Source organism: Anas platyrhynchos, chromosome Z (assembly GCF_047663525.1).
Source record: "Anas platyrhynchos isolate ZD024472 breed Pekin duck chromosome Z, IASCAAS_PekinDuck_T2T, whole genome shotgun sequence".
NCBI lineage: Eukaryota > Metazoa > Chordata > Aves > Anseriformes > Anatidae > Anas > Anas platyrhynchos.
Window position 1 is genome coordinate 27,051,833 of NC_092621.1, and position 27,639 is coordinate 27,079,471.

At 41.2% G+C, this 27,639-nt stretch overlaps 1 protein-coding gene across 7 annotated transcripts in view; it reads right to left on the bottom strand.

The window, feature by feature from the left end:
- Window positions 1-276: 276 nt before the first annotated feature.
- Window positions 277-27,639, bottom strand: part of ARHGEF28 (Rho guanine nucleotide exchange factor 28) — a 132,527-nt gene continuing 105,164 nt past the window's right edge. For 6 of the 7 annotated variants that reach the window (XM_072031139.1, XM_072031141.1, XM_072031140.1 and 3 more), the window contains 7 exons: window positions 27,450-27,569; window positions 26,547-26,647; window positions 22,843-22,881; window positions 22,706-22,753; window positions 20,415-20,894; window positions 17,380-17,680; window positions 277-1,345 (listed from right to left, as the gene is read on the bottom strand). In XM_072031139.1, the coding sequence (XP_071887240.1) occupies window positions 1,185-1,345; window positions 17,380-17,680; window positions 20,415-20,894; window positions 22,706-22,753; window positions 22,843-22,881; window positions 26,547-26,647; window positions 27,450-27,569 (1,250 nt within the window). In that variant the 3' untranslated portion in view covers window positions 277-1,184. Of the gene's footprint in view, window positions 1,346-17,379; window positions 17,681-20,414; window positions 20,895-22,705; window positions 22,754-22,842; window positions 22,882-22,964; window positions 26,186-26,546; window positions 26,648-27,449; window positions 27,570-27,639 lie in introns of those variants that run through there. The other variant, XM_072031142.1, reaches the window with a different exon arrangement.

Genomic DNA, 27,639 nt, shown 5'->3' on the forward strand with positions numbered 1-27,639 from the left:
ACTTCTGCTCCTTGCAAGAGATTTTGCACAATGCAAAGCTTAGGGTAAAATGGAAACCCTATGATGCTTGGGGCACATCCATAGTGCTCCTGCTGCACCACTGCAGGACACACCTACTCAAATAGGCATGGCTTTGGTTTTGCCAACCAAGGTGCCTGCAGCACAGCTTTGGTTGCACTGCACCAATGCAGTAGTTGGGCAAGGAGATTTTATGTTAATTTTTTTCCTTCTGTTTTCAAACTTCTTTGGAGGACGCAGCAATCATCAACATGACAGTTTTGCAGAAAGACGTAGAGCATTTAATTGATTCAATTAAAGTGTACAAAGATTACTTAAAGACAAAAAGGCATAAAACAGGTCCCAGTTGCTTACTGCCTAACAGCCTGATGATCCTGTAAACCTGAAAGCAGGAAGCAAGTTGGTTCCATGTAGAAAAGCAGAAAAGTTTCCAAAGGGATTGGTTAAATGAAAAACCTACAGTTTTTCCCCTCTCTTTTCTGTTGTTCAATGAGGCTTCATCTGGTAAATTTTAATGTATAAGGGCACTTACTGACATGAGGTACAGTTCCAATACAATAGAAAACTGACTTACAGCATCTCTACACAGAACCTGGCGACAGTACCAAAATGATGATAAGGTCTGGGACCTGAAAAACACTTACTAGCAATTGTATTGAGACCACAATCACCCTCCTCTGAGCAACTTCTGAGCCAAGGGATAAGGAAAATGACCCAACAGTTAATGTACATAGCACATTTCAGGAGAGATTATAGCTATTATTATTACACTGCCCTCTTCTCATGTAACATCACGACTGTTAGAGGGTTGCTGATTCATACCCTGGAATCACAAATAGCAGGCCCAATTCTCTTAGTTTGCTCTTTTAAAAAGAGGGCTCATGAGAAAAGCAACAGTTGAATTCACAGCTCATAACGGTGTCTTTGCAATTCCAAAATGTTACCTGCTACCCACTTCTTGCAAAACACTTGAAATAGAATCATAAATTATTTTTTTAAAGACTTCAAAATAACTTAATTGTTGTATACATAATTGGGAAAATCTTGCACTGAGTATTAAATACTATCCTTAGAGCCACTTGGTCATACAGAGAGCAACTACAGACATTTAGAAAAGCAAACACAAATATATTTCTAAAGTGCTACAAAGATTAGAAAATGAGCCATCAGAGGTAAACAATCTTCTCTTCTCCTGTGTCTCCACTCTTCATGTCCTGCAGGCTCTCAGGCTGGTGGTTCGGCAGCAGTGCTTCAACCCGTGGTGTCTGGATGGATCCATGGCTCAGACCACTTGTTTGGGGACCCTGGGTTTGTGAGGCATTTAGATCTGTAACACAGAAAAGAAGGACACGTGACAATACATCTTATTCCATACCCATGCAATCGTTAAGAGCAAATTTTGACTTTTAATTAGCAGTGTGCTGAAGTACCATGTCCTATCTTGTGTCTGTCTAAAAAGGAAAACATTTCTTACTATTGAGCTATACAAAAGCCTGGTGAGAGGTAGGTTGCCAAAATTGACAGAAATCTGTTCAAGTCTTTCCATTGCCATCCAAGGATCAGTTCCACTCTTTTACAATAAAATACATTTTTACCCTTACTTTGCCAACCAGACACACACTAATGGAAAGGCATAAATGCTGTCAGAGTTGTGCTGGAGGGAAACGTACAGTACATAACTGGTACCTTTATTAGCAAGATAATCCAATTGTAAAATTAATACAGTTTCCATCATTACACAGAATTTTATTTGCAATTCTTCTTTTCATGTACGCAAAAGAATCAAGTGAGCAAAGCCCAGGTAAAAGTCTACCAGACTTGCACTTGCAGTATGTAATAGCTTTATAACCAGTCAGCTTTTTCTGCCAGTTTTATCTGTGCTTCTTTGGGCAAAACACCTACTCTATTCTTGTCTCAGTCTTTTAGCTGTGGAGATAGTACTTGTAACCAAATGCTACAAAATTACTTCACAAAGACTTTTCATTTGTTTTCTTCCTAATTTTCTCCTGCAAATGCAGTGAACCAGCCACTTTTTTTTTTCCCCCAGCAGAGCTTTGAAGGCTGTTGCAATGATTTATGGGTTATTACAATAAATAGATAGATAGATAGATAGATAGATAGATAGATAGATACGCTGTATTTTCTTTCCCAGTCCAATGTTTGTACCACTTTAGGACATCAGGAACCACACCACTGTAGTTGGCTCTTCTACATCTTCATTCCTACAAATCAGCATTTGCCATAGAAACAAGATGCATGAGAAGGGAGCATGTATCATCATACTTGGTATGAAAAAAGTCTGCAATGGCCATGCTGCAATATTTGGTCCATTCTTTTTACTGCAATCTCAGCCCAACCAGCCCCTACTACCTAAACAGGGTTAACACCTCTTTCTTACGTCTGGTAAAACTCCACAAGAAGCAGCAGAGGTTGGGACCCCTGCCACCGTCACCACGGTTAACACCAGAAGCAAGCAATCCCAGCTCTGGGGGCCTTTGGGCTTTCTGTCATTCATTCATGCCATTTTGTGCCTGCCCTGGTCTCTACCCCTTCTCACACGTGTGCAATGAAAATCAATTTTAAAGGATATACTTGTTTTTTTTACACAGTGTCACTCTAAATGGTGGCAATTTACAATGTCACCTGCCCACAACTGGCACTTCTGTGATGCACACAGCTCTCACCAGTCTTGTTCATTGAGTTTACAGAAAAACAAGTTTCCTGGCACCCTGCAAAGCCCAGGCTCTCCAGCGTTTAGAGTGGTGGGAGAAGATTACAGGACAGGCATGTGGGAACATGTCATATCACTGCCTCTGCCTTCAGCGTGTTCTCTGCTTTGATATTTACCCAGCTAAGGGGAGCAAACAGGCTTTGGTGTTTCACACCCGGTGCAAGCTGCAGGCACACCATACCATCTGCTGAGATTTCAGGGTGGGTGCCAGGGCGAGGTATTTACGTACAAGCAGTGCTTGGTCATGCTGGGGTTGTAGTAAAATGATGTCCAAATTCCCTTTCTTTTACTCTTTTACACTGGATTTAAAGGATGAAGTTTTTGCCTCAGTTAAGATTCAGAATAAGTCTTGACTCTGGATTTGCAATATCTAACACAGAAGGATTGGACTCCCTTACTTGAACAGTCCTGCTCTGTTAGTTGACATTTGCATTTATTTCTTTGTAATAGCCATATTAGAAGAAGATTATGATTTGCAGGCTCAGATTCAAGAAACCAGAAATACCCTACATCTGCTTGTCTTTATGCAAGCTGGAGAGTTTGCTTCTATTTATTCAGTAAAAAGAGTAAAAGGTCCTCAGCCTCTGAACACGTATGTTTCTGGGTAATTTTGCCCACATTAATATTCCTTTTAAGTCCTGCGAGTCCACTCATCTTGACAAAGTTATGTGCATAAGAATATCATACAGTAAGCACTTATTTGAAAGATCTGTTTCCAAAGTTTATGAAGTACATAATTGGAGAAGCCTAATTACAAATTTGAAGAAACCTAGAAAAGAAAGAGAAACACCTTACACAGTTATTTTCTACCATCAAAACTAAACAGTAATTGCTTCACCAATTAAAATAGTAGCTGTTTCCAAACCATTTCTCATTAACGGGTACAACACTAAGCAACAGATCTATGCAGTGAAAACTGACAGCATTCTGGAAAAACAAATCAGATGCTGTCACTGTTGAAATAAGTGATTTGCTGCTAGTTTAGCTGTTGTGTTTTTGTTGTTGTTTTGATTTTTTTTTAATTTTTATTATTATTCTCTTTATTTATTCTCTAATCCTTTGCACCCTGAGAACCTGAGCAGCAGGAGACCATCCAGGAGACTCCAGCCCTGCCACCACTGGGGGTGACAGCAGTTTGACAGAGTAGGAAAGACCTGCTCAACCTGGCAGATGAAAGAAGGGGCAGGTTTTTGGGTGGCACTCAGCACAGGCTTTGCCCCACAGAAACACAGAACGTCCCTGGGCCGAGGTCCCCAGCCTGCCAGGTGCCCTGCTGGTGGCTGCCTGAATGGAGACCAGCCAGCCTGAGCAGAGCAACGTGCTGGGGGACCAGCTGCTTGGGGACAGGGGGAAAAGAGACTGGAGTAAGTGATAAGCCTCAGAAGGAGGGAGAACAGGGAAAGGGGGCTTGCTGTAGGGTGACCCAGGTGCCAGACAGCATGGGCTGTCTGCACAGGGTGCAGAGCAATGCCAGCTGCCAAAAAGGCTTCCCTAGCTCCCCTGCAGCATGGGGCAGATGAGCTGCCCTTGGCCCCAGGCAGACAGCTCTTTAAAAATGCTCCTCCAAAAGAAGGAAGAGCCAGGCTTGGAAGCATCACCTCCTGGCTAGTGAAGAGTCTCAAGGACTAAGGATGCCCCAAAAAATAAAAGTATAAAAAAAAATCAGGAAAACAAGCCATTTATCCTGAGTCCATGCAAAGAGCAAGGCAGAGGACAGCAGGCAAAGGGAGCTGCTGCTGGGAAGGGGCTGCCCAGAAACTCTCCAGCACTGTGCAGGCAGCCAGGCTGGCAGAGGCAGCACAGGGACACCCATGAACATTGCACCAGCTCCAGTCCCGGGCTCCTCTCTGCAGCGCTGTGACAGACAGTCAGGGCTCGGAAAGGATTTAGAGCTAGGTCAATAAGGACCATCTGCCTTTTTAAGAGCCTCCTCCGTCGCGATCTTAATTCCCCTGACAACATTAGACACAAAATGAGCTTTGCAATCTTCTCTCTCTTACGTTTAGCATTTATTTACTCCTTTCTTCCGCGCTGCCGTGGGGGTGATGCTAGGGCTGACTGTGCTCGGCTCAACAGCGCGCCCACCAGACCAGTGCCTACATCACCAAAAGCGATGCTGCCTGCACCCCTCCTGACCAGCCAGGCAAAAACAAACACCAGAAAAATCTGTTCATTCACTCTAGGGCTGGCCAAACTCCCCAGCAAAGCAGGATGTGCTTCAGTGAAGCTAGAAGCCAGGTATTAGATGCTCTCTAGTAGCACTTCAACAATAAGCATCATTTACGTCCAGCTTTTCCTCTTTTTTTTTTTCCCTCAGTCAAGGTAATTTTATTTAAATTAATAATAATAATTTAAAATAAATAAATAAACAAACAAAACATATTCCCTACTTCCTCTCACCCCCAATTTTCTCAAAAGTAGGTGGAGGCTGTTTCAGCAGGATTCTGGAAGGAATTACAGATTGTCTCATGAACATTTCTTACTGCCAAACCAAATGTTAAAAATGAATCCCCCCACTCCTCATTTTCCATGAGCATTGATACAGTGCAATGAAGCTAGTTATCAGGCAAAGGTAGACAAACATTTTAAGCCTCCAAAATACATTTCTAGGCAACCTGAATATAGCAGTAAGGGCCATACTGTAGGCTTTCAGCCTGTGGGACCAGCTTACATGGGATTTTCTAGGAGGACCTCGGTTCTGCCCCCAGGGTCTGGTCCCAAATTCAGAGAACCGAGGGCTCCTGCCTAAAAGCATGCTAATCTTGTACGGGAAATGAAATAAAAGTGGCATTACGCATCCTAACTACCTTATCCTACCCTTCCTGAAACACCAAGAGACAGGATTAGTGGCATAGAATAAACCACTCAGAAGGTGAAAGACAAAGCAAAGGAATTTGCAAAATCTGAGATCAATACGTACCAAAACAAACATAGCCCGTTATCCGGGGCTGGGGGCTGGTGGTGGTACAAAAGCCAAGTAAACAACTCATTAGTCACACTGATTCTCACCTTCTGACTGTTGTCATAGGATGTAATCATTTCCACATCAAATAAATGCCACAGATTTTCTCCTTCACCTCTCTTTCCCCGGAGAATAAGACCTCTGCAGGTAACCCTGAAGTGCCCACAGTGATGGTGACAGAAAGAATGGGAAGATCGCCTGGCACTTAACCAAGCATTAGGAAATACTCCAGGGAACAAAACCCTCAAGTGTCTATGTTTCTAATAGCCCTTTCTCCTCCAGCTCTGATCCCAAATTTTCAGTATTGTAGTATAATTTAAGTTGGAAAGGATCTGAAAAGGTCTCTGGTTCAACCTCCTGCCCAAAGCTGGGTCATCTCTAAGGTCAGGCCAGATTGGATACTCAGGGCTTTCCAAAAAGAGAGGAAAAAAATAGTAGAAAAGAGAAAGAAAAAAATAATGAAAGAAAGAAAAGAGTGGAAAAAGAAATGAAAGGAAAAAAAAAAAAGGAAAAAGAAAGAAAAAAGGAAAAAAGAAAAAGAGGAAAGAGGAAACACTACATGGACTGCATAAACAGCACATACACACTCAATGACTTTGCTGTGACTTTCAGAGATCTGTGTCACATGTTGGCTATCTTTGTACAGAAAGAGAGATTTACTCCACTTCCAGCAGTGAACATGTTAAAGATTCTTAAAGCCATTATTTCCCGAGGGGGTAGACAGAATTAGTTTTTAGTTTGACCATTTATTTCTAATATCTGATACCAGTTTTTATACCACGTTCATCTGGACTGACAGCTGACACATCAACTTCAGGCCAGAGCTATATGAAATGGCAGAGTTGCTGTATTTAATCCCCCCCGCCGGCACTCATGCATAATGCAAAGCATGGGCAGACACCTAAAAAACAGTGCTAAGTCTACCGGGTCTGGGATATTCAAAGGAATCCAAGGGAGACAGGCTCTCAATTGCCATCACAATTCAATAGCAAATGGCAGCCTAACTCCCGTAAGCTCCACTGAAAGTCCCCACCAGCAAACCTTGGGCAGCTGTTTGTCTCTAAGGATGCGCCCCGTGATTTTCGTGCAGATTCCTTTGCAAGAGCTGATTTCCCAGGCACCTCTGAGCATCTCAGCTTTGCTCCCTTTCCTCCCAGCAAAAGGCACTGTGATCAGTTTTGATTGCATTTTCAGTTGATAGAGACTATTGTGACAGATATTGTATTGATAGACTTGCAATGGATCTCCCATTATTGGGAGTTCAGTTGTTTGTGAGCCTACTAGTTGGTAGGGGGAAGCGAACAACATGTGGCAACGTCAGATGTGCTGGGGCAACACAGCCCTTTGCCCATGGAGGGAATAACCAGGACACCGAGCCCCAGCAAAATGCCAGGAAAACATTTTGATCTTGAAGCTAACCATGGAAAGAGGAGCATAATCCATTCCTTAACCAACTAAGGCAAGAAACCAACCTGATAATGTTGATGCTGTTATTTACTTGTAACCAGCCCAACCAGAGGAAACAGTGGCAAACAAGCACTTCCAAGAATAAGAGGTCTTTTCACAAAAAGCAGGTGATCAATCAGGTCATAACAGAACCTAGGTTAATTAAACTCATAAGATTATGGTTCCATGTGTTTGTTGTTGTTAGGAGACACAGAACAGAAAGAACGTAAAGCCTATGATGACGGTATGCCATGTACCCTTTTCTTCATGTCTGTTCTTTGGATTTTAGATCATGGTAAATTTGCTCAAAATGTCTTTATTCCATGTCTTTCTGCTCTTTGTTTTAGCTCTTGAGTTCAATATAATAATGTGAGTCGCTTTTTTGGGTTTGCCTCATAATTCTTTAGAGAAGTTTGGTCTAGACAATTTGGACCAAACTGTTGGCCAGGAAGAAATTCACATTATTCAACTGAAAATGCTTTTTCATAAAGCTTCATAATGGTTCCAACTCAGTTATCTGATACCTGTCTTATCAGATTTTGAAGTCATATGATAATGCAACCCTCTTCTTTTATTAAAGCTCAGCAAACACTATTTCTAACATGGATGATATCAAAGAAAAAATTTAAAAAACATCTCATGCTCACTGTCAATGATACCTCTCTAACATCAAATTCATAGCATGCCCTAACCTAGGTCAAAATAATTTAAAATTTTAACCTACTTACATGGCTACAGTATCAGTTGTGTTAGCTTTAAAGTGCACAGCTTCTAAACTATTTTTGGCATGCTGTTTTTTAATGTATATCAATGAGAGACTTAAAAATAGGTCTTAACTTAATCATAACTTGTCTGTGTTTTAAATACCCACAGTCTCACCTTGGCAGGGCATGCTGCCTGCCAGCACTCTGCTTCTGCTTAATATTAATTTATTTAGGTATGAATTCCCTATTAAGCTTTCTTTGTGCTAAGCTTTGAAGCTTTAGATGGTCAATTACAGACACACACATGGTCCAACAGGTATTCTGCTAACAATGAACACATGTTTTATTGACCTACTTCTTTTCCAGCTCATTAAACACAGCTGCACTCAAATGATCAAGAGAAAATAACCGTAAAACCCCAAGAACACCCTTCCTGCAGAGGATCACAAAGAACGGTACCAGCTGCCTGTGCAGAGCCACCACTCCGCGCAGCCCTCAGCGCCTCTCCAGAGGCAGAGCCATCCACCCAAATGATCATAAAAGCGAGCAGCAACAGGTAAACACCTGGAGCCTCCTCCTTCAGGAGCCTAATGCAAGTATCCAAGGCAAGCTGCAGCTACTCCCCCCGTCCCATGATCTGCAGAAGACATCCAACCAGCAAACTGAAGCCACAAAAAACTGCAGCCAGTGATGAAAGCTCCAGCCTGAGTGCTTGCTGGAGAAATGGAAAGTTCAATTCCCAGAGATTTAACAACTGATGAAACCAGCTCACTTCTCTGCTGCTGGTAAGCAGACCCCCCTGCCTTCCTTGCCAGCCTCCCCACTTTGCACCCCAATAATAAAACATTGTCATGCAGCTTGCTCTCCTTCCCTCCCAAAGAAAAAGCATTAACCCTGAAAAAACAGAGTCTCTGGCACAAATTTACTCCCTTTGAAACAAAATGGGACATTTACACATCAAAACTATTCTCCAGAGCTGTCTGTTACCACAGGTAGGCATTACTGTGCTGATTAACCTCACTTCATATTTTATGGTGTTGTGTTGTGTTTTGTTTTGTTTTAAACTACAAGTTTGCTTTGAAATGAACATTTAATCAAAGTCCCTGGAAAACAATCAGTTTTGTCCCCAGCTTTTGACCACTCTCTCAAGGTACAATGCAAAGGACTAAGATCTGGAATTTAGTAAATATTTTCCTGAAGAAACAGGAGGGCACAAATGAAGGAGCAGGTCATTTATAAAACACTCTCAAACCACCTCCTAAGCACCTTGGCTTTATACAGCGGTTTCCCAACAACAGACCAGCTCCATCATTTCTCACTCATAAAAGCTGACAAGATCAAAACGGAGTAAGTGGTACAAGAATACTAAGCCAATATATGGAGTTGCTGCATAAGCAAAAATACGGCAAAGCACCTGTTTCAAATCAATTGCATGGTAATTTTAACCTTTAATAGAAGCTCCTCCTTATTGATTAATACAGGAAAAAATATGGGCATTGCTACAAGTAAGTATCTGAAAAAACCCTCTTATCTGATGGTCACAGAGATAACTGCACTCCACTGAACTCAAAAGACAGGGAAATATTCACTAATTTTTGACTGCAGATTGAGTCAACCACTTTTATCTGTTTTAAATCTGGTTGTTTGGAACTGTAGACTGTGACGTTTATTTCTTGCAGTCAATTAAAAAACATAAAGAATTGAACAGCTAAACATTCCACAAGTTTCGCTTTGTAAGCAGAGGAAGTTTTAGGGTGTGATCAAATATTTTGAAATAGTCGCCCTTTTTAATTGTTTGCTAACCACTCTGTGGACATCCAACTGCTGTGAAAACAGTTTGCCTATAAGCTATAGGGAAGACCATACATCAAAGCCCAAGGCACCATTATCAAAAAAATGCATGCTTTCATCCTGTCAGCCAAGTGCTTTTCTCAAAGAAACTGGAAGTACTTGGGTCCACTTTTCTTTTTTTCTGCTCCCACTTATCGCTGGTATGGGCAACTCTGGCCTTACTTGTAAGCCTGAATTAATCACCACCTCCTTCCACTTTGCCTTTGCCACAGGTTTTGCTCATCTCTAGTCACACAGAACCACCTCAGTAGACCCAGATCTGCTTTAGTCTAGCTCTCTTCAGTGCCTTCCCATCCATTCCCTTCATGCTGCAGCTCTGCCTTGGTCCCATCCCACTGCTACAGAGACCAGGCTGTTTCCCCCCAGCAGGAAGAAGTGATGCTGTATTTTAAAATACTTTCCTCCGTTCATTTTGGGAGGCAGGTTAAAACTGCCCATCTTTAACGCAGAAGCCTTTCTCAGGACTTTCTCCCCCTTCCAATCCCTCTGCTGTGTTATAATGGCAAGTTTCTTTGCAGAGCAGACATCTTCTCTGCAGTTACTGCTGTCAGCAACAACTATCCTGCCATTCTCAATTAAAAAAAAATGCTTTTCGTCTTTGCCAAATCTACAAGATGCCTTGTCTGTCATGTATTCTTTAACACAGAATATATCCAATGACTTTTCAAAGTGCATGGGTTTCTTTGATTTTTTGTATGGTAGACCCTAAGCAAATATATCCAAATCACATTGATTTTTGTGGCATTTATGTTCCAGCTCTAAATAACACTTCAAGAGAATACTCAAGGAATCTCAGCAGGTTACCACTGGAGATCTTATTTGATTAAACTAAAAAACAACTTCCATACTAGCATCAAGGCTCCTCCTTTCTACTGCCCCACCAAAAATTTACACCCAATGGAAAATTTTCTGTAGCATTTGGGGAGGCAGAACAAGATACTCCATTAAATCTCCCCTAGCAATTTGGCTAGTGCCAATATAATTTATGTGGAAGGCAACTGGATGCTCTTATAATTGGTGCCAATAAAAGACAGACAGACAGACAATCTTCGCCAGTTTCTCAATAAATATTTAACAGCAGATGCTGCTAAGGTGGTTTCATATTACTGAGACTTCATTACTTTTACACAACATGCTACAGGCCATTTCCTGGAATATGTAAAGTATTATACTAAATAATTAAAATGAGATTGTCCTTTTCAAAATAAGCCAGACAGATATTCAGCTACATGATTTTCTTGGGTGTGTTTGCATACTCAGTATCTTGCAAAATTCGATCATCCATAAACTGCTTCTCCCAGCCATTAGGATGGATTATTTATTCATACTTCTTAATCTATTTCAGGTTGTAACTGCAATAATAAACCATATACAAAACATTTTTAATGTACTAATGAAGGGCACCCAACCAGGTCTCCACCCACAGCTCACATTACCTACGGAAAACATGGACCTCCCAAGGATTCTTCCTGACATCAGACAATTAACAATTGTTTTGTGCTTCTCCTCAGGGATCACCTCTTTCCCTTTGGACTTACTGCTGAAGTCACAGCTCTGCACAACCCTGAGCTGGAGCTGCCTGACCAGAGACCAAAAGGAGCAGTCCTTTGGCAAATGACTCCCTGTGTCTTGTTTCAAAACTTGCTTCTCTCCCCCCTACAGTTCTCTGTAACCCTGATCCACTGGAACAACCTTGCTTAAGTAAAGAATAAATCTGCATATAAAAGATGACAGTCCACACCATTCTGAACTCACTAATGCCAGTAATTCCACTGAATTCAAAAAACACTCTACTGAAATTGCTGGAATCATAAATACAAGCAAGCTGAGAAAAATTTGGCCATCATTCTGTTGCTTATGAAGTCTGCAGGCAAGGCACCTCTCAGTGCAATGTGCACATTTATACCAATTCCAGCAGTACCCCAAAAGAGAGGATGGACAATCTTTACATTCCATTCATAACTTTGAAGACATGGCACTATTTTACACTTCCCTCCTAATGAATGTGGGAAGATATTAGAAAGAATAAAATCAGACAGGCATTGCACAGGAAATTCTGTACTTACATTAGCGTACAAAACAAAAACAGTACATCATTAACTGCCTTAATTAAGAGGTTATGCAATACCACTGAATCTACTGTGGTTACGTTCAGAAACAAGAAGTATTTTGAGAAGAGAAAATTAGTAACAGAAGAACAAAACCCTAACGTTGCAGAGCTGAAAAGCAAGTGTTACTTGAAATATACTAATTGCGGATGACATATAACGACATATTTTTTGCTTTGGTATCACACTGCCATGTGATTTAATCCCTTTTGCCATCTGCTTTAAACAAATGGCAGTGTTATTCCCAAGAGGAAAAAATACTTCCCCTGTGATTCACTTCCACCAAGTATCCCACAGACACTGATGTCTTATGGCAGAGCACAAAACTCAGTGTTCTGTGATACGAAAAGGAGACAAAATTACTGCTATCAGTTACAGCAAGTTGTTCTATTAAATTGATGTAATTTTGAACCCAGGAGCGATGGATGCTGATATTCAGTTACATATTCTTTTATCTTCCCGTTTCAATTTATTCTCATAATAACTTATGTTGGGCACTGAACAGGTTGTCTGCTTACCTATGCAGCCACCCATGCTAAAAGCAGAACGAATAAGCAGGATACAAAGGGCACTATTAAATTTAGAATTAAATGGATGTTCCTAATTTGACATCTACTCAATTAAAAGAGACAGCAAATTTAAAGTAGCTCAACATATCACATCTGCACAGGAGGCTCCCTGACAATCCTGGAGCTCCATAGTCAGGTATCTTCTGCTTTTAAGAGATTTCCACCATTTCCACTTCTTAAGTAAAAGAATGGAAAAAATAAAAGAATGGAAAGAATTCATATTCCATGCAAAGCAAAAAAAAATCACTGTTAGAAATGTTGTGAAGCACAACAGAAAAATAAAACTCAAAATAGGCAGAACAGCATCCTTCCGTACCATTCTACAGGTGATACGGGACTGGTTTGCTGTTGGCTACAAAGGATGATGTTTAAACTGGGGACCAGTAAAGCGTGTACTGTGCAAGGTACAATTACATTTCAGTTCAGAAGATGAGTGGGTCAAATGCACTCAAAAAGAGCTCACACAGCAGTACCATTAAAGAAATTAAATGACAATGGTCATATATACAGAACTGTGATGACCTTTTTTGTTAGAGTAAGTCATTATTTAACAAGTTCCCACTGATGAAAGCCATCTTATTCAACAAAGTCCTAAATATCCCATTAACCACCCCTAGTGCTGGCAGCGGTGTCTGCCCTGCGTTACCGAGCTCCAGCCCTTGCCAAAATCCGGTGCTGACTTGGAACCATGGGGAAACAGCATGTATGTTTTCAGATGACTTTTAGCACTATAGTACAAAGCATATTTCATGTGATTTTTATCACATTTGCATCAGTTTTACATTGTATAACTGTACTGACATCAACAGACTTGCCTTATGCAATGAGTGAAGAGCCAGGCCCATGCAGCACCATTCTCATCTTCCCTGATGTAAACATATGCAGATACTTCTATACAATGCCATTAGGCCATAAACAATGTTAAGGTAGCCAAAAAACAATGTGTCATTCTAAACCTCATAACAGATATTATCAATGGGAAAATAAAACAAATTAATCTCATTCTCAATTTTAAGACCAGGCCCAACACAGCAATCACCTCTAGCACAATCTGCCTTTAGGAACAGGAAAAGAATTTCTTATGAAGGATAAAGAAAACAAATGAAGTTACAGGACACTAAACATTGTTTCTGTGATTGGTTTGTGGTTTTGCTTTTTCTATAGTGAATTAAATATTTTACAACTCTAGAAACCACTTTCTTTGATGAAAACCACTGTAAATGGATAGTTTTGCCAAAATCAAACTATCTCATTTGCTTATATGCATATATGTACAAATTACTGTCTCTCAAAAAATTAAAAACGTTTTATTCAAATATAGCCCTATTTTTTTCTCCCTTTTTTTTTTTTTTTAATTTGGATGTTTATGGAAATCATAGTGTTTTCTATGTTCCCCATTAAGATTTAAACCGCATTTTTCACTACACCATGTATAAAGATCCTTCATGCTAACACTGCAAATGTTTGGGAAAAATCTTCGATAATCAAGTTTCAGTGCAGTTTTCCAGATGTTCCACTTTTCAACTCTATTCTTGTAGGTACGACTTATGAATAATAAATAAGTAAATAAATAAAATGTGAAAAAATAAAAAGCAGTACTAGGTACTGCAATGTTGTTCACTTCAAAGCTTAAAAGAATTAAAATTGCATTGATTTCTTAAATCAAAGAGGTGAATCCATAGGTAGATCCTTAGGCATTGCTCCAGGTAGTCAACCCGACATGTCAATTAAATGCAAGATGTAATTTATTCAATTCTCAGTCTAGTCTGACACAAAACCTATACTTCCCCTGATTCCTAATTAGCCAAAGTACTTGTCTTCTTTCATGCAGATAATTTCATAACCATTAGTGTAAAGCATTAACACGTTTTTCTTTCAATCATATTTTCCTCCTGTTGACTGACACACCTTTCTTTTCTAGTGAGTGTACTCGTGCCAGTTTCAGCTTTGTGGGAACTTGCCCCAAGGTCTTTAGTAAAGTTCCCTCCCATACACATAAAACAATGATATATAATCATGATGTTAGCAATGTGAAGAGACATATGTCTTACCTTAGAAAATATGAATGGAAAATTATGCACTGGAGGAATGTAGCTACTTCCATTTGGGTATATTTATGAAGCTAAACTGCACAGTATTTAACTTACAGTATAATGCAGCATGACTAACTCCTTGACAACATGTTCAGGTGGTATTTCTCATTAAATAATTTAATTTTTTTGACAGACCAGCCTTCTTACAGGATGCCTAATAATTCTATGAAAATTATTCAAAACCAACAAGTTCCTTTTGTGTACTGGGCACACAAACTTAATATACGCAAGCTATGTATGTAGCTGCTACATGGCTATTCCCAGTAAAGCATACTCAGTATTTTTTTTTCCTTAATTCTTTTTTAACTTACTATTTAGGACTGCTTTTGGAAAGATGATTATAAGACTTTATATAGAAAGCTGGCTGAAGAATACAGAAAAATGTCATGACATTTCATCAGTATAAAAATACGAAAAGTTTCAGCTAACTTTCAAATTCTTTCTAGTGCTTCTTTCATTGTATCCTTGCTGGTTTTCTTTCACAGCAGTCAAAACTGACTTTATCTTGCAGAGGAGTCAGGAAAAAGAGGCACAAGGCACTTCTTAAACTGCTAAACTCTCTGGGGAAAAAGCATGGCCAAAAAATAACAGAAAGGAATTTGCTTTCTAGTTATGAAATGTTCGTACTATTCAACTTGATTCTCATTGCTTAGGAATGAGTGATTCACTTAATTTTGATGTGGGGGGCCATTTGCTGGGGCTACGGATGCCATCTGTCTTTCAGGGGGATGAAGCGTTCTTCTCATTCCCTGCTCCCTGTACGGTGGCTCCTAATGCATGACAGAAGCAAGCCCAAATCATACAGACTCATGCACTGCATGATCAGAGAATAAAATACTTGTCACCCTCCGAGTCACAAATGTGACTATGGAATGTGATGGCACATCTCTCTGGGGGGAGGCTCCCTCCCTGCCTGCTCTACCAGCATGCTGAGAGCTTCACAACACCATCTGCACCACCAGGATGCCACGAGGATTTGCTGCACTGCCTTGCCAACAGTGCTTTGTGACTTTATCAAGGCATTAGCTGCAGTTTTTACAGACATGGCTTCAGCAGAGAGATTTCAGCTAACCTACTGCTTTCCCTCTTGGGCAGGTTTTGTAGCTACTGCTGGTCCCAGGCGGCTGGGGCTGTACTGGTGCCCTGTTTCCACAGCAAGATCAGGATGTCTCCATGAGATGCCGTGACAGCAGCTGAACACCACGCTGGCCTACTGTCAGCCCATTGCAGGTGAAGGGCATCTTTACACAGAGAAGCTCCACCAGCTTATCTTAGGATCAGTGCAATTACACTGGTGCAAGCCAGTTTAATTAAACCAGACGCTCTCATGTGGGCTTAAATTAGAGTATCCTGGTTAGCTTGCATCTGAACATTTGCCAGTGCAAGCTAATCCACTTTTGAAAGGTTTAAACCCACGTATGTATTCCTTTTCAACTTTGCACTAGCTTAGCTAACCTATTACTAAAATGACAGCTTCAGTCAAACTAGAACAAGTTTCACCAGGCTAATTATTTAGGCATTTTTAGAAATATTAATCTCTTTTGCTAATCAGCTTGGTTTGCTGATTGTGGTGATGAGAATAGTCAGCCATACCTTTGAATATAAAATGTTTTTTTTAGCAATCTGTGTACTCAGGACAATGTTGTTATACTAAGACTGTATAGCACATGCCTGATTAACACATTACTAGGAGTCCTAAGTAACAACTTCCTTAACCAAGGACTTTTCCATTTGAACAACTTCGAGATTTGACCTAAGAATACTAAAAAAATAATAATAATAAATTGTACCCATATACGATTTAACCTTCTGATCCTACCTAGTTCTGCTGCCCACTGGTCTTATTGTGATCTGAGCTGCATGCAGCAGGCGTGGGGACTGAAGACATCCTGCACTGCCAGCTGCAGAAAGAGGGCGGCTTGTGTGCTGCTGCAGTGCTGACTTGTCATGTGCCACCTGGATCTCATGACTGTGCAAGGAAAGCCCCGACAGACCATTTCGTCTGTTACACCAAAAGTGCACCATTGTCCCCTATGATTCCTCGATGTTGTGTTTTTACAAGCCGTTCTGCAACTGTCACTATAATGAACAAAGATACCACAAAAGATCAAAACTAGCACTGTGAAACACGAGAAACTAAAAACAGATAGTTTAGTGTTTCTCATTAGCATGGCTTTAAGCCACTCAGGGAATTTTCAATGCAATGCAATGCTCAGATAGGTGCCATTTTTCCACTCATTTTGCTAGCCACAGTTAGTAACTACCATGCAATTAACCAGTCTTGTGGCGTTCTGGCAAAATATATAAGTAAGGAAAGGTAATGCAGTAAAAGTTACTTTCAAATCACATGGCTGCTTATTGTTAAAGATTATATTAGCCCTTAAAAGTGATGTAATTTTCTTTCTGCAACTACCACGAGCCTTACAAGATATTTTCAGTTCATTCCCAGTGAAGGGAAAAGGAAGGTCTTTGACCAGAGATTACCATTTCAATATAGTAAATTAAAAGCTGTTCTAACCAGAAATCATCTAGTAGTGTAGCTGTGTCCTAAAACAGCCGCTAAACCACTAAGACTAACTTCAGTCCCCCTGAAAAAATAGCAAAAAAAAAAAAAAAAAAAAAACATGAGGAAATGATTTGCAGAGACCAACACACTGAATAGCTCTATACAGACACAGAGAAGGATATATTTTTTTTTTGCAAAAGATTTCTGTATTTGTGTTCTATGCTGCTCATTTTCTCATCTACCCTCAATAATATTGCAAAATGGCATGCAACTGTTTTAGCAAAATCGATTGCTTCTGCCACTACCAAGCTGCTTTCCTCCCTAGGACTATTCATCCTGAGAGGTGGCAAACTGCCCATACTACTTGTTAACTAAATAAAGTGCTAATTACCATTATTAAAGGCATCCTTGTTGTTTTTGCAGCAAAAAGGCATCTGCTGGGAAGGGCCAGTGGGTTTGCACAGTTCATTGGTCAACGCTGGCTGACAAGAAGTGTTTGTTCTGAGGTCCACCTGATTTTCAACAGTCCGTGCTATATCAGAGTTTGAGATGTTCAACCCATACACACCATCTTTATAGACAAGAGAAGAATCTGATCTGTTGAGGCTGCTTAGAGACACACATACTACAGTGTCATTTAAGTAGAATGAATGTTCACGAAGAAAGCGATCCGACTGATTATGTCCCATTATCTGCAAAAGGAAAACAAAACAAAACAAATAAATAAATAAATAACAGCATTTTCAATTTTGTCCAGCACAGAAGAACCCTTTGTACTGGGTCTGGCTGGGATGTTAACTTTCCCTGCAGCAGCCCATACAGTGCTGTGCTCTGCACTTGCAGCTGGAACAGCAGTGGTATCACACCAGTGTTGTGTCTACTGCTGAGCAGCACTGGCACAGCATCGGGCCTCTCTCTAACCCTCCTAGGGGGTGGGCAAAAAGTGAGAAAAGAAACATCACCAGGGCAGCTGACCTAAACCAACCAAAGGGATATTCCATACCATGTGATGTCACACTCAGCAATAAAAAGTGGAAACAGGAAGAAGAGGGGAGGGGTGGGCTCTCGTTGGGAAAATGTCAGTCCTCCTCTCGAACACCGGCTACGTGCATTGAGGCCCTGCTTCAAGGACGTGGTCAATCATTGCTTATTTGTGGGAAGTAGAGAGTAATTTCTTTCCTCTGCACTTCCATATAGCCTTCATTTATTTTATTTGTTTGTTTTCCTCTCTTCTTTTTATTTTTCCCTTTTCCCCTCCCTTTTCCCCTTTCCCTTTTTATTTCCCCTTAGTTAAATTGTTTAGTTCATAATAATCTTTATTTAATTATTATTATTATTTCCCTTTAATTAAATTATCCTTATCTCAACCCGTGAGTTGTTCTTTGCTTTACTTCTCCTCCTCCTCATCAAAAGGAGGGGGAGTGAGAGAGCGGTTGTGGGGTTTAGCTGCCCAGCACGGTAAAACCACCACACCCTTATACCAGGGTACCTTAAGTTAAATGCTGGACAGAATGAGGATTCATACCACACAGTCACTTAGTTTCGCAGAAGCTAACATCAGAAAATGCTAAATTGGCCACGTGTACAGGAATATACATCAGTAATTGAGTATATTTTGCTTTGGCTACTCCCAAAACACAGAAAGAATCAGTAATAACTGCAAAATAGCGAAACACAAAGACCCAGTACCTGAGATGTACCAAGGTTAGCTGACTTCTTTTAGGGAATTAATATTTTGCTCTATGGCTCAATAAGGTACCATTTCACATGGTGTAATCATAGAGAAGAGGACTGCAACCACCCTACTGGAGACTGCAGATGGTGTTCAGCAAGTACATGTGGCTCCTGGGAGATGCAAATGCATTTCCTGCAGCCTGCAACACCCTGCAGGCGTGTTATCAAGACTGGGTGCACCAACAGAAGGAGTAGCAGTAGAATTGGCTGCAACGTCTGGCCATCCAAAAATAGCTAGGCTCAGAGTGATGGCAAACATAATGGTCTAGGAGGAAAGGCTGGCTGGTAAATGCCCAGTCCTGGTTCTGCTGCTGCTGCAGTGTGTGGCATTGGAAAATGCAGGACAGAGACAAGCCCAAGGACTGGAGTACATTCAGGTCATATAGTTTACTTGAAATAAAAACACAAGTGAAATGGCATTACACATTAAATAGTAGGTTAAGAATTACTTAAAACCTGTGGCTCTTTGACACTCAGGATTTCATTATTCTGCCTCTGTCTGTGGCACCCTGGCCATCCCTGAATCCAGCTGTCATCCTTCAATTTCCTCTCCTCAGAAGACTTCAAAAGTCTCACTAATTAGAGCTGATGGGCAAGTTCAGCTTTTGTTTTATCATCCACTTCTTAAGCATTGCCAAATAAGTCAAACTTTTAACACAATCTGTACTAATACACAGTGCCTTCATTGTTTGGGCTGGGCAAGCATATAGGGATAAGTTGTGTTCACACCATGCTCACAAAAGCTGGATGAAAAGGAAGAGGTCAGAGGCCAATCCTTCATCTCCTCATTCAGGCTCAGGCTTAGACACTGAATGGTCACTGCCTGTTATGGGTCAGCTGCCAGCTGAAAAGCTAGGGAGGTGATGGCCTGAAGAATGGCTCTACATTTTTTCTTGTGAAAATGAAAACCTGAGGGGAAGAAAGCCATTTGGGTCAGTGGGCTTTGAATCCAGGTGATTTGTTTTGATTTACAGGTGCTTTAGAGAACAGCAATGGAAACCAAAACTTTGCTCACTGGTGGAGGGACTGGGCGGCCAGGGCACACCTGGCAGGTTAACACCCAAAAGCTGAGTGCAAAGCCAGCTTCTTTTCCTGCACCCTCAACTTCAAGAAGAATTTAACCATTTTCGATACTAGCACTTAAGCAGCATCAGAGCTGCTTTAAAGAGCATCACCTAATAATTACCATCTAATAATGACCAACAGTATAACCAATTATACTGTTGAGGCCGGAGCCACACACCAACCTCATTCACTCAGGAGTTGCTTGTTTCAGAGAAGCCAGATGGACAGTGCAAGGCCCGATAGAACATCATGGGAATCAGGGCCGCTCCTGGAGGAGCCTCTGTTCCTTGCTGGAGACAGTGCTGCTGTCCAGGAACAAGGAGGGTGGCTGACCCTTCACTGACAGTGCTGCATGCCTCAAGCATTCTACAAGAAGCAAGAGGCAGAGTGTATCTTGCCAGAAGGTATCTTGCCAGCAGTAAAGTAGAATAAAACACAATTCTCACACTTCCAGTTCCCATCTCCTCAATGTAGTACCCAAAGTGTGGCTCCCACAGGGCTCCAACATTAAAAGAAAGCCCTTGGATATTACCAAGCAGCGGACACCCTGGCATAGTGGTCCATTCATCGAGGAACATCTCTACAGCTCTGCAGCTGGGGATGTCATTAAGGCATGGAAACACGTACCTCATAGCTCCCTGTAGCTGAAAGCAGGCTGCTTTGACTACCATGCTTCCAGCGCCAGAGGAGCTTCTTCTGCATTTTCACTCTGTCTCTCTCTCTGTCCACCATTTTCTGGCCCTCCCGCAGCCTCTCCAGGCTCTGCTGGTACTCCTGCAGCTGCAGCGCCAGCTCCTGCCGGCTCCTCTCCAGCAGCTCCTCCTGGCAGACACAGGCCCGCTCCCGCTGCTCCAGCGAGCCCTCCCTCAGCTCCTGCTCCCGCTCCCACTGCTCGCATTCACGCAGCCAGCGCTGCTGCTCCTGCTGGAACTGCTGCTTGAGTTTGTCTACGTTTGCCAGCTCCTCCCTTTGTTTTTCTGAGCTCCGGCATTTCTCTTGTTCCATGAGGAGGGTGATCCAGGAACCATGCCCCCGGCCCATCTTCTCATTCTCTTGCAGAAGTAACCTGTAGAGTTCTTTGTGGCTGTCCTGGATATTTAATGCTGCCTAGACACCACAACAAAATCAGACACAAATGTTTAAATATTAACATTAATCCATTTCTGTACTTCAGCATTTTATAAAAATGCTTCATGCTCCCTTTATTTCAGTGCTAAATGCTTCTGGGGAAGTTACTTTTACTACTAGTTTGCTTCTGGGGAGGTTACTCCTCATGCAAGCAAAGAACTCCGTGTTCACGCCTATACCAAGAAATGTTTCTAAAAGCACTCAACCATTTCAAGCACTTTTAATGAGGCTTACGGTTTGCACTTGGTTTTACTATATACAACGTTTATGTTACAGCTGTAGTTCTGTTCTGTCAGATGATGTTAAGACACATAGGAAAAATAATCTTTCATGGTTTAAGAGGGCATTAAAGCATTGGTCTAGGGAATGCTGCACTTGACAAAGTATTCCTAATACAGATGTGGCTTAGGCAGAGAAAAACGTATGATTTCCAGTGCATCTCATTCAGGACCTAAGGGTCACCTTGCTAACCTGCAACAGTTCAGTCCTATCAACATCAGACCTACAGGCACCTGCCAACAGAGCCAGGTCATCAGGACCTTACTTCTACATGCAGAAGACCAAGATACCTGTGCCAGCTGAAATCTGCCATATAGTCATTATTTCAGTTTTGATGTTTCAGTACCTTCTTTTACAACCAAGAACACAACAGGGCATCCCTTACAAGGATGTTGTGACATTGCTTGCATTAAAGATTGTGACATCCTTCAGTAGCACAAAAAAATTGCTGGGATTCAAATACAAAAGAAAGCAAGAAAGGCCTAGGTCTACTGAGGCACTTAGTGCACTGCCTGTCCTCAGGAACTGACATGGGAATCTACTTGAGCAGATATTCCCAGAGAATTCCATCAGCCCCGTTACTCCATGCCATCTACAACCAACTGCACATTTCATAAAGCTAAAGACTTTTTAAATTTTCCCGCTTTTTTTGGCTCTTCCCCCAATACTGGGTCAGTTCCAGTGATTTGTAAACAGGGCAAGGACAGTATGCTCTGTTTGTTTCTTTGCACCTATACTGACAGCTTATGCAATTTTCATGGTCTGGACAATAAGGCATGATCCCTTTACTTTACTGCCACTGGTATTAAGCTATTTGTTTTTCATTTTTTCCAACATTTTGCCTGATTTACAGGCCTTTTATTTTGCTTTTGCTTTGCTTCAATCCACTTAATTTCTAAGCCTAAAGTTTCCAGAATTGTTAAGAAGCATGCTAATGTCAAGAAAGTTTAGAAGTTAAATGAAACATTTCAAAATTAATCTTCAAATTGCACCTGAGTGAAAAGAAGTGAAAATATTCAAACACAGCATGGAAGAGGCAGAAGCTTTAGACTAAGACCCTATAGAATACACACAATAATCAACGGAGGTTGAAATATCTTCAGTGGGTTAACTGGTCACCTAAGTGTCAGAGGTGTGTTTTAGCAGTTGCCAGCAGAATATTCTAAGCAAAATACTTACATTTTTTCAATATTTTTAATTATAATTTCAAAAATCTGTACATGAAATGTAATCAGCTCAGCTCAAGCCATCATTTTACTTCCTCCCTAGACTTTTGACCGTACATGCAACCTTTTTGGGAGGGAAGTAATCTCCAAGCAAGCATTATTCAGTTCTTAAAAGAAACATCACTGATGTAAAATAAAAATATATCATGTGACAGCTTGTGCAAAAGTCAGTAGAGATAAGTATCCACTGACATAATGTCTAAAAATAGTGCGAGATGAAAACAAACCTTTAGAAGTAAATTACCAAGACTAATTACTCTACAAAGTTAACAGTGGAATAGTCACCTGTATGCTGTACAAGAGACGAGTTAGATTCTGGACTGTTTGTACAATCTAGAAAACAAAAGAGAAGGATTTTCAAAGCTTTGTCCACTATTAACTAAATAGTTACTATATTCTGTCTAGGGTTTAAATAAACTCACCTCTGTCCCTGTAGATCCTGGGAAACTCATACTTCCTTCCTAAAATAAACACATGTTGCTTTAAAAAGTAGTTCTTAATTTTACAATTGTATCATATAGGTAATTTTTTTTTTTTTTTACTAGTGGAGACATTCATATTGCTAATATATGCAGTGCTGAGTCAAACTCTCTCGTGGGTATGTGAAAAAAGACAGAAGCTATAATCTATGAAGACTAATAATTCATCAACACTGTAGTTTCCGTGGAAATCACTAGAGATCCTAAGCACAACTGTAAAAACAAAAATATTTCATCCACAATTTTAATCCTCTTGTGACTAATGCTACACAGAAGAGACATTTCCATTCACTCTTTGTTTACCTGACAGTTTTGAAATACAGTAACCAGACTTCTGTATATACAGCAGAGTGGGTTTAGATTACTTCTAGTAGGATGAAACAGCTCAAGACTCTTCAGAAATCAAGGCATTAATAGAGTAAGAAGCTGACAGCAGTTACATTAGTGGGTTATGGTGAGTGCCTTCAGTGAGCAGTGAGGCACAGAGCTAGGGCTGTGTGCCTGCTGTACCTTTGGAAATCTACTGGCATAGTGACAACCATCCACAGCAGCTAGGCTTGCTGCTTTCAGATGAGGCTCAGCCACTTTGCACTTTCCACCCTATCCTCTTTTTCCTAAGAAGCTTTTTTAATTTATGGGGTGAAGCCACCCATAATCCTTTCTGCATGAAAAACAGCTCCTCTGAGAAAGATAAGGTGAAACAGTGGAGAAATAAAACACAATCCCTCCTGAGGCTACACTGGAAAGACTTCCTGTATGATTTCTGTAATTTTTTTTTTAGGGAAGTGGAGGAGGGCTTGGGGAATATTTGTTCTTTCTGTAATTCTCTTAAGTTGTCTACTGAGCCTCATTTCCCATCACAGAGAGCACAGCAGCTGCTCCATTTCGCTGCAATAACTGGAAATGAAGACGAAAAAGGCCAGGCCCCAAAACAGAACTCACAATGAAGATGAAGTTCAGGAAAAAGGAGCACCAGCTGCTGCATTTCCTCCACAGCTTGCATTCCCACTCATTATCTCCCTTCAGTATTTTCCTCCCCACACCTTCACCTCCTCCGCTTCCTACTGCAGCCATGAACCCAACCACTTGCCCTGCCGCAAGACACAGAGGACACAGCAGGGATGCCTCTGTAGCACTGGGGCAGACACACAGGAGCTTGGCCCTCCTGCTCTGGGCTGCCAACACAAGCTGCAGACAGGGAGGAAGAGGAGGGTGAAGAAGGGATGAAGAGAGAAGAGAAGAAGATGCAGGTGGGGTGAGGAAGAGTGAGTGTATGAAAGAGGGCCCATTCATTGAACAGACGTGTGCGATCAACTCTACACTTTGTTTCATTCTTTTAAGCCCTGTTTAATTTAACAAAGGAGGTTTACAGGGGGATTCAAGGCCTGGCTAGCTTTGGCATGGCTATGAGGTAGCCTGTGGCCAGCCCAAGTGCCTGTGGACTCTTTAATGCAGCTAGGCAGCACCACTTGAGGACTGGCCATAGTCTGGGCATGGTCCTGGGCACCCTGCTGTGGGTGTCCCTGTTTGAGCAGGGGGTTGGACCAGATGAGCTCCAGAGAGGCCTGCTAACATCACCTATCCTGGGATTCTGTGACTAGGGAGTGAGCCCAAGGAAGGTATGGTCAAAGCTACCCAGGGAAACAATAGCATTGTAGCTGCACCACTACAGCTTCAGCACAAGTCCTTTAAGTCTAGTTATGTCTGAACCAACATATTCAGCCGTTTTACTTGTCCACCACCATCTCCCTGCCACTCTACACCTTTGTTAAGAGTGACGAGCAGCAGATGTTCAGACCCCAGTGCAGGCTGCCAGTCCTCAGGCAGCCAGCTGGAGATAAAATTACAACGCTGGAGCAGGGGGATGAGATGGAGACTGCCTCCCACTAGCACCCGCTTGGCATCCCAGGAGGAGCGCACAACACTCCTCCTGCTGCTCGATCAGCACCTAATCCCAGAGCTAGGCGCCTTCAGTCTGGCTTTCTGGCTCTCTTCCCAGGCTAGCTGGTCTGATACCAGTGCTGCCATTCCACAACCTTAAGGCAGTGCACACAGCATCTAAAGGCAGGCTGGTGAGCACACTCTGCCTTAGAAAGCCCTTGCCTTTCCTGTTCTGTTTGCACATTCTGCCACCTCCTGGTGAATCTGATTCTGACACAGTAAGATGTGACATGACTGTTGCCCATATAACAGGCTAAACTGGAATAAGGAACTATGATGGCTTGCTGGAAAACCTCTAGGTGGGTTAGGTGGGGTTGCTCAGGGCCTTCTGCAGTCAAATCCTGGAAACTGTCAAGGACAGAGACCCCAGTGCCTCTCTGTACAACCTGTTCCTGCTTGATTACCTTCTTCGTGGTGATTTTTTTCCTCTTATATGCAATCAGAATTTCCCTTGCTTCAACTTGTAATCTTTGATGCTCATCATGTTGCTGTGCGCCTCTGAGAAAAGTCTGGCTCTGTCTTCTCTGTAACCCCAATGGCATTTTTTTCATGTGAAACTACTGAAACTTTTAACAGGGTAGACCTATGCCCCTGAACCTTTTATTATTTTATTTAATTTCATCTAACTTCTGTGACCCCTCACTTGGAATTGTCCCTACCCTACACTTTTCTTTCCACTCTCCTAAACAGCAGTCTGGTAGACAAGATGACATAAAGCTGAACATGAGGTGAGGTTTAATGAACATGAACATGAGGTAAGGTTTAAAGGGAAACGAGTGTTTTAGTAAGAGTCTTACAGAAAGAGCTAGAAAAAACATCCAAGGTTTCAGGCACACAACTCCTCTTTTAGATCTGATGCAGACATCACCATAATGCTAAGCATCTACTTTTCTAGCAAACTTTGTTTTCCATTTCGTGCCATGCATCTTCTGTTCTCGTCTCTCCCTTTTATTCCTTTTGTGGTTCTGTCCCTCCATCTAAGGTCTACACAATTACAGTTCGGTTTATTTGCACATATGAATTCATACTGCTCTTGCTGTAACACTCCCTGCTGCTACCATAAATTTGCCATTTATAATTCTGCCCAGAACTGACTTTTCATTCTGTGGTGTGTTTTTTTGTTTTTTTCCCCAGATTTGCTTAAGAGTTACAGGACTTTGAAAAATGTGCTGCTTCACTTCTATTTTTTAATTGCTCCATTTTTTTCTAATTCAAAATTCTGAAGCAAGCTGGTGTAAGACAATCCATCCTATTTTATATGCTTGTTTTGAGGATGAAGCTCTTCCAATGCATAAGCCTTCCTTGCATTAGCTGAGGTCTCTGTCATTGCAGGAGACTCAACATCCTGTGAATAGGAGGAGAGAGTAGAGGGAATACTATCAACTCCACAGAGATGGATGTATTGAATGATGACAGTGGAGAACCAGGGTCTTAAGTGTCCCATACAAAAGCATTGTGGCTGCTATCACACCCACCAATCTGTAAGCCTGTCAATAAATGATTTTTTTAATGATTTTTTTTTAATTCATCATTAATTGCAGTGACCTCTATTAAATTGAATTATCTGGACTTGGATGAAATGTGCCTATCCCATGCTTTAGGTTTTGGAACAGTCTTTAGACTTCCTTTAAACATTTGGACAGCAGTTACATTCCCAGTGCCCACAGTCATAAACACAACACAGGAACAGAAATCAGTTACGCTACCTTATACTCTACATTGTCATCTGACATTTCCTTATCAACAGGAAATGTGCCTTCACTGAGGTCGACGTCAGATGATTCTTCAACTTCCTTCATTTCTGCATCTAACAAATAAGACCACAACAGGATGCAAGAGAAAGCTGTATCAAAGCATATTCTGACTGCAGAAACAAAGGGCACATTTTTTTCACAGCTATACACAGGATGCTGAAAATACCTAATGCTCTAGAATTTTAGGCTGAGGAAAAACAAGTTTCAAAGTCAGGATGGCATGGCTGGGACAATCTGTTTTTCCTACCATAAAAAATCAGTAGTATTTAAATTATGAAACCTAAGATATAAACACAGCCATATCACTAAAAATACTCTGCAGCAATGGCTTTTACAGGACTTAATTTGTGTGTATGTGTGTGTGTGTGTGTGTGTGTGTGTGTGTGTGTTTATTTATTTTTGTTGTTGCTGTTGCAAGAAAATCATGTTATACTTTTTATAGCTGAAATTATTGCAATATCAATCCTACTTATGAGCTGGCTTTCGGGCCTTCAGACAAAAATTAGTACCCAGGAAACGGGCTACACTGCAACATACATTTGCTGTGGAGCTGAGCAACAAAGACTAGAAATCATGTATACATTATGTATGAAATTACACAAATCAGACTCAATAATGCTGATTACAGACATATGATAAGGAAAAGATGCAGTGGATGCAAACAATCTGTTTGCGTTAATGAAGTTATATGACAGTTTACACTATCGGAGCATTTGTCCAAAGACAACTTTTGTTACATTTTTTTTCTGTTGATTATTATTATTGTCTCATAGACTGAGACAGCTTTCCAAAAAAACAATCCTGTATCAATTACTTCAGCAATCAGAATACATAGAAACATCAAATTTTACTCACCACCAGGGGAAGATTCCAAGATTTCATTGGCACTAAGTTCATGCTTCAGATTTAATTCTTCAGGACTTTCCTCTGATTCACTCACTTGTGAGGATGTGACAGCAACACGGAGACTTTCAGCTAGAGAGGAAAACATGAACAGTTAGAGGCCCTTTAAATAGCCCTTTAAATAGCTCCTTTATGCATAAAT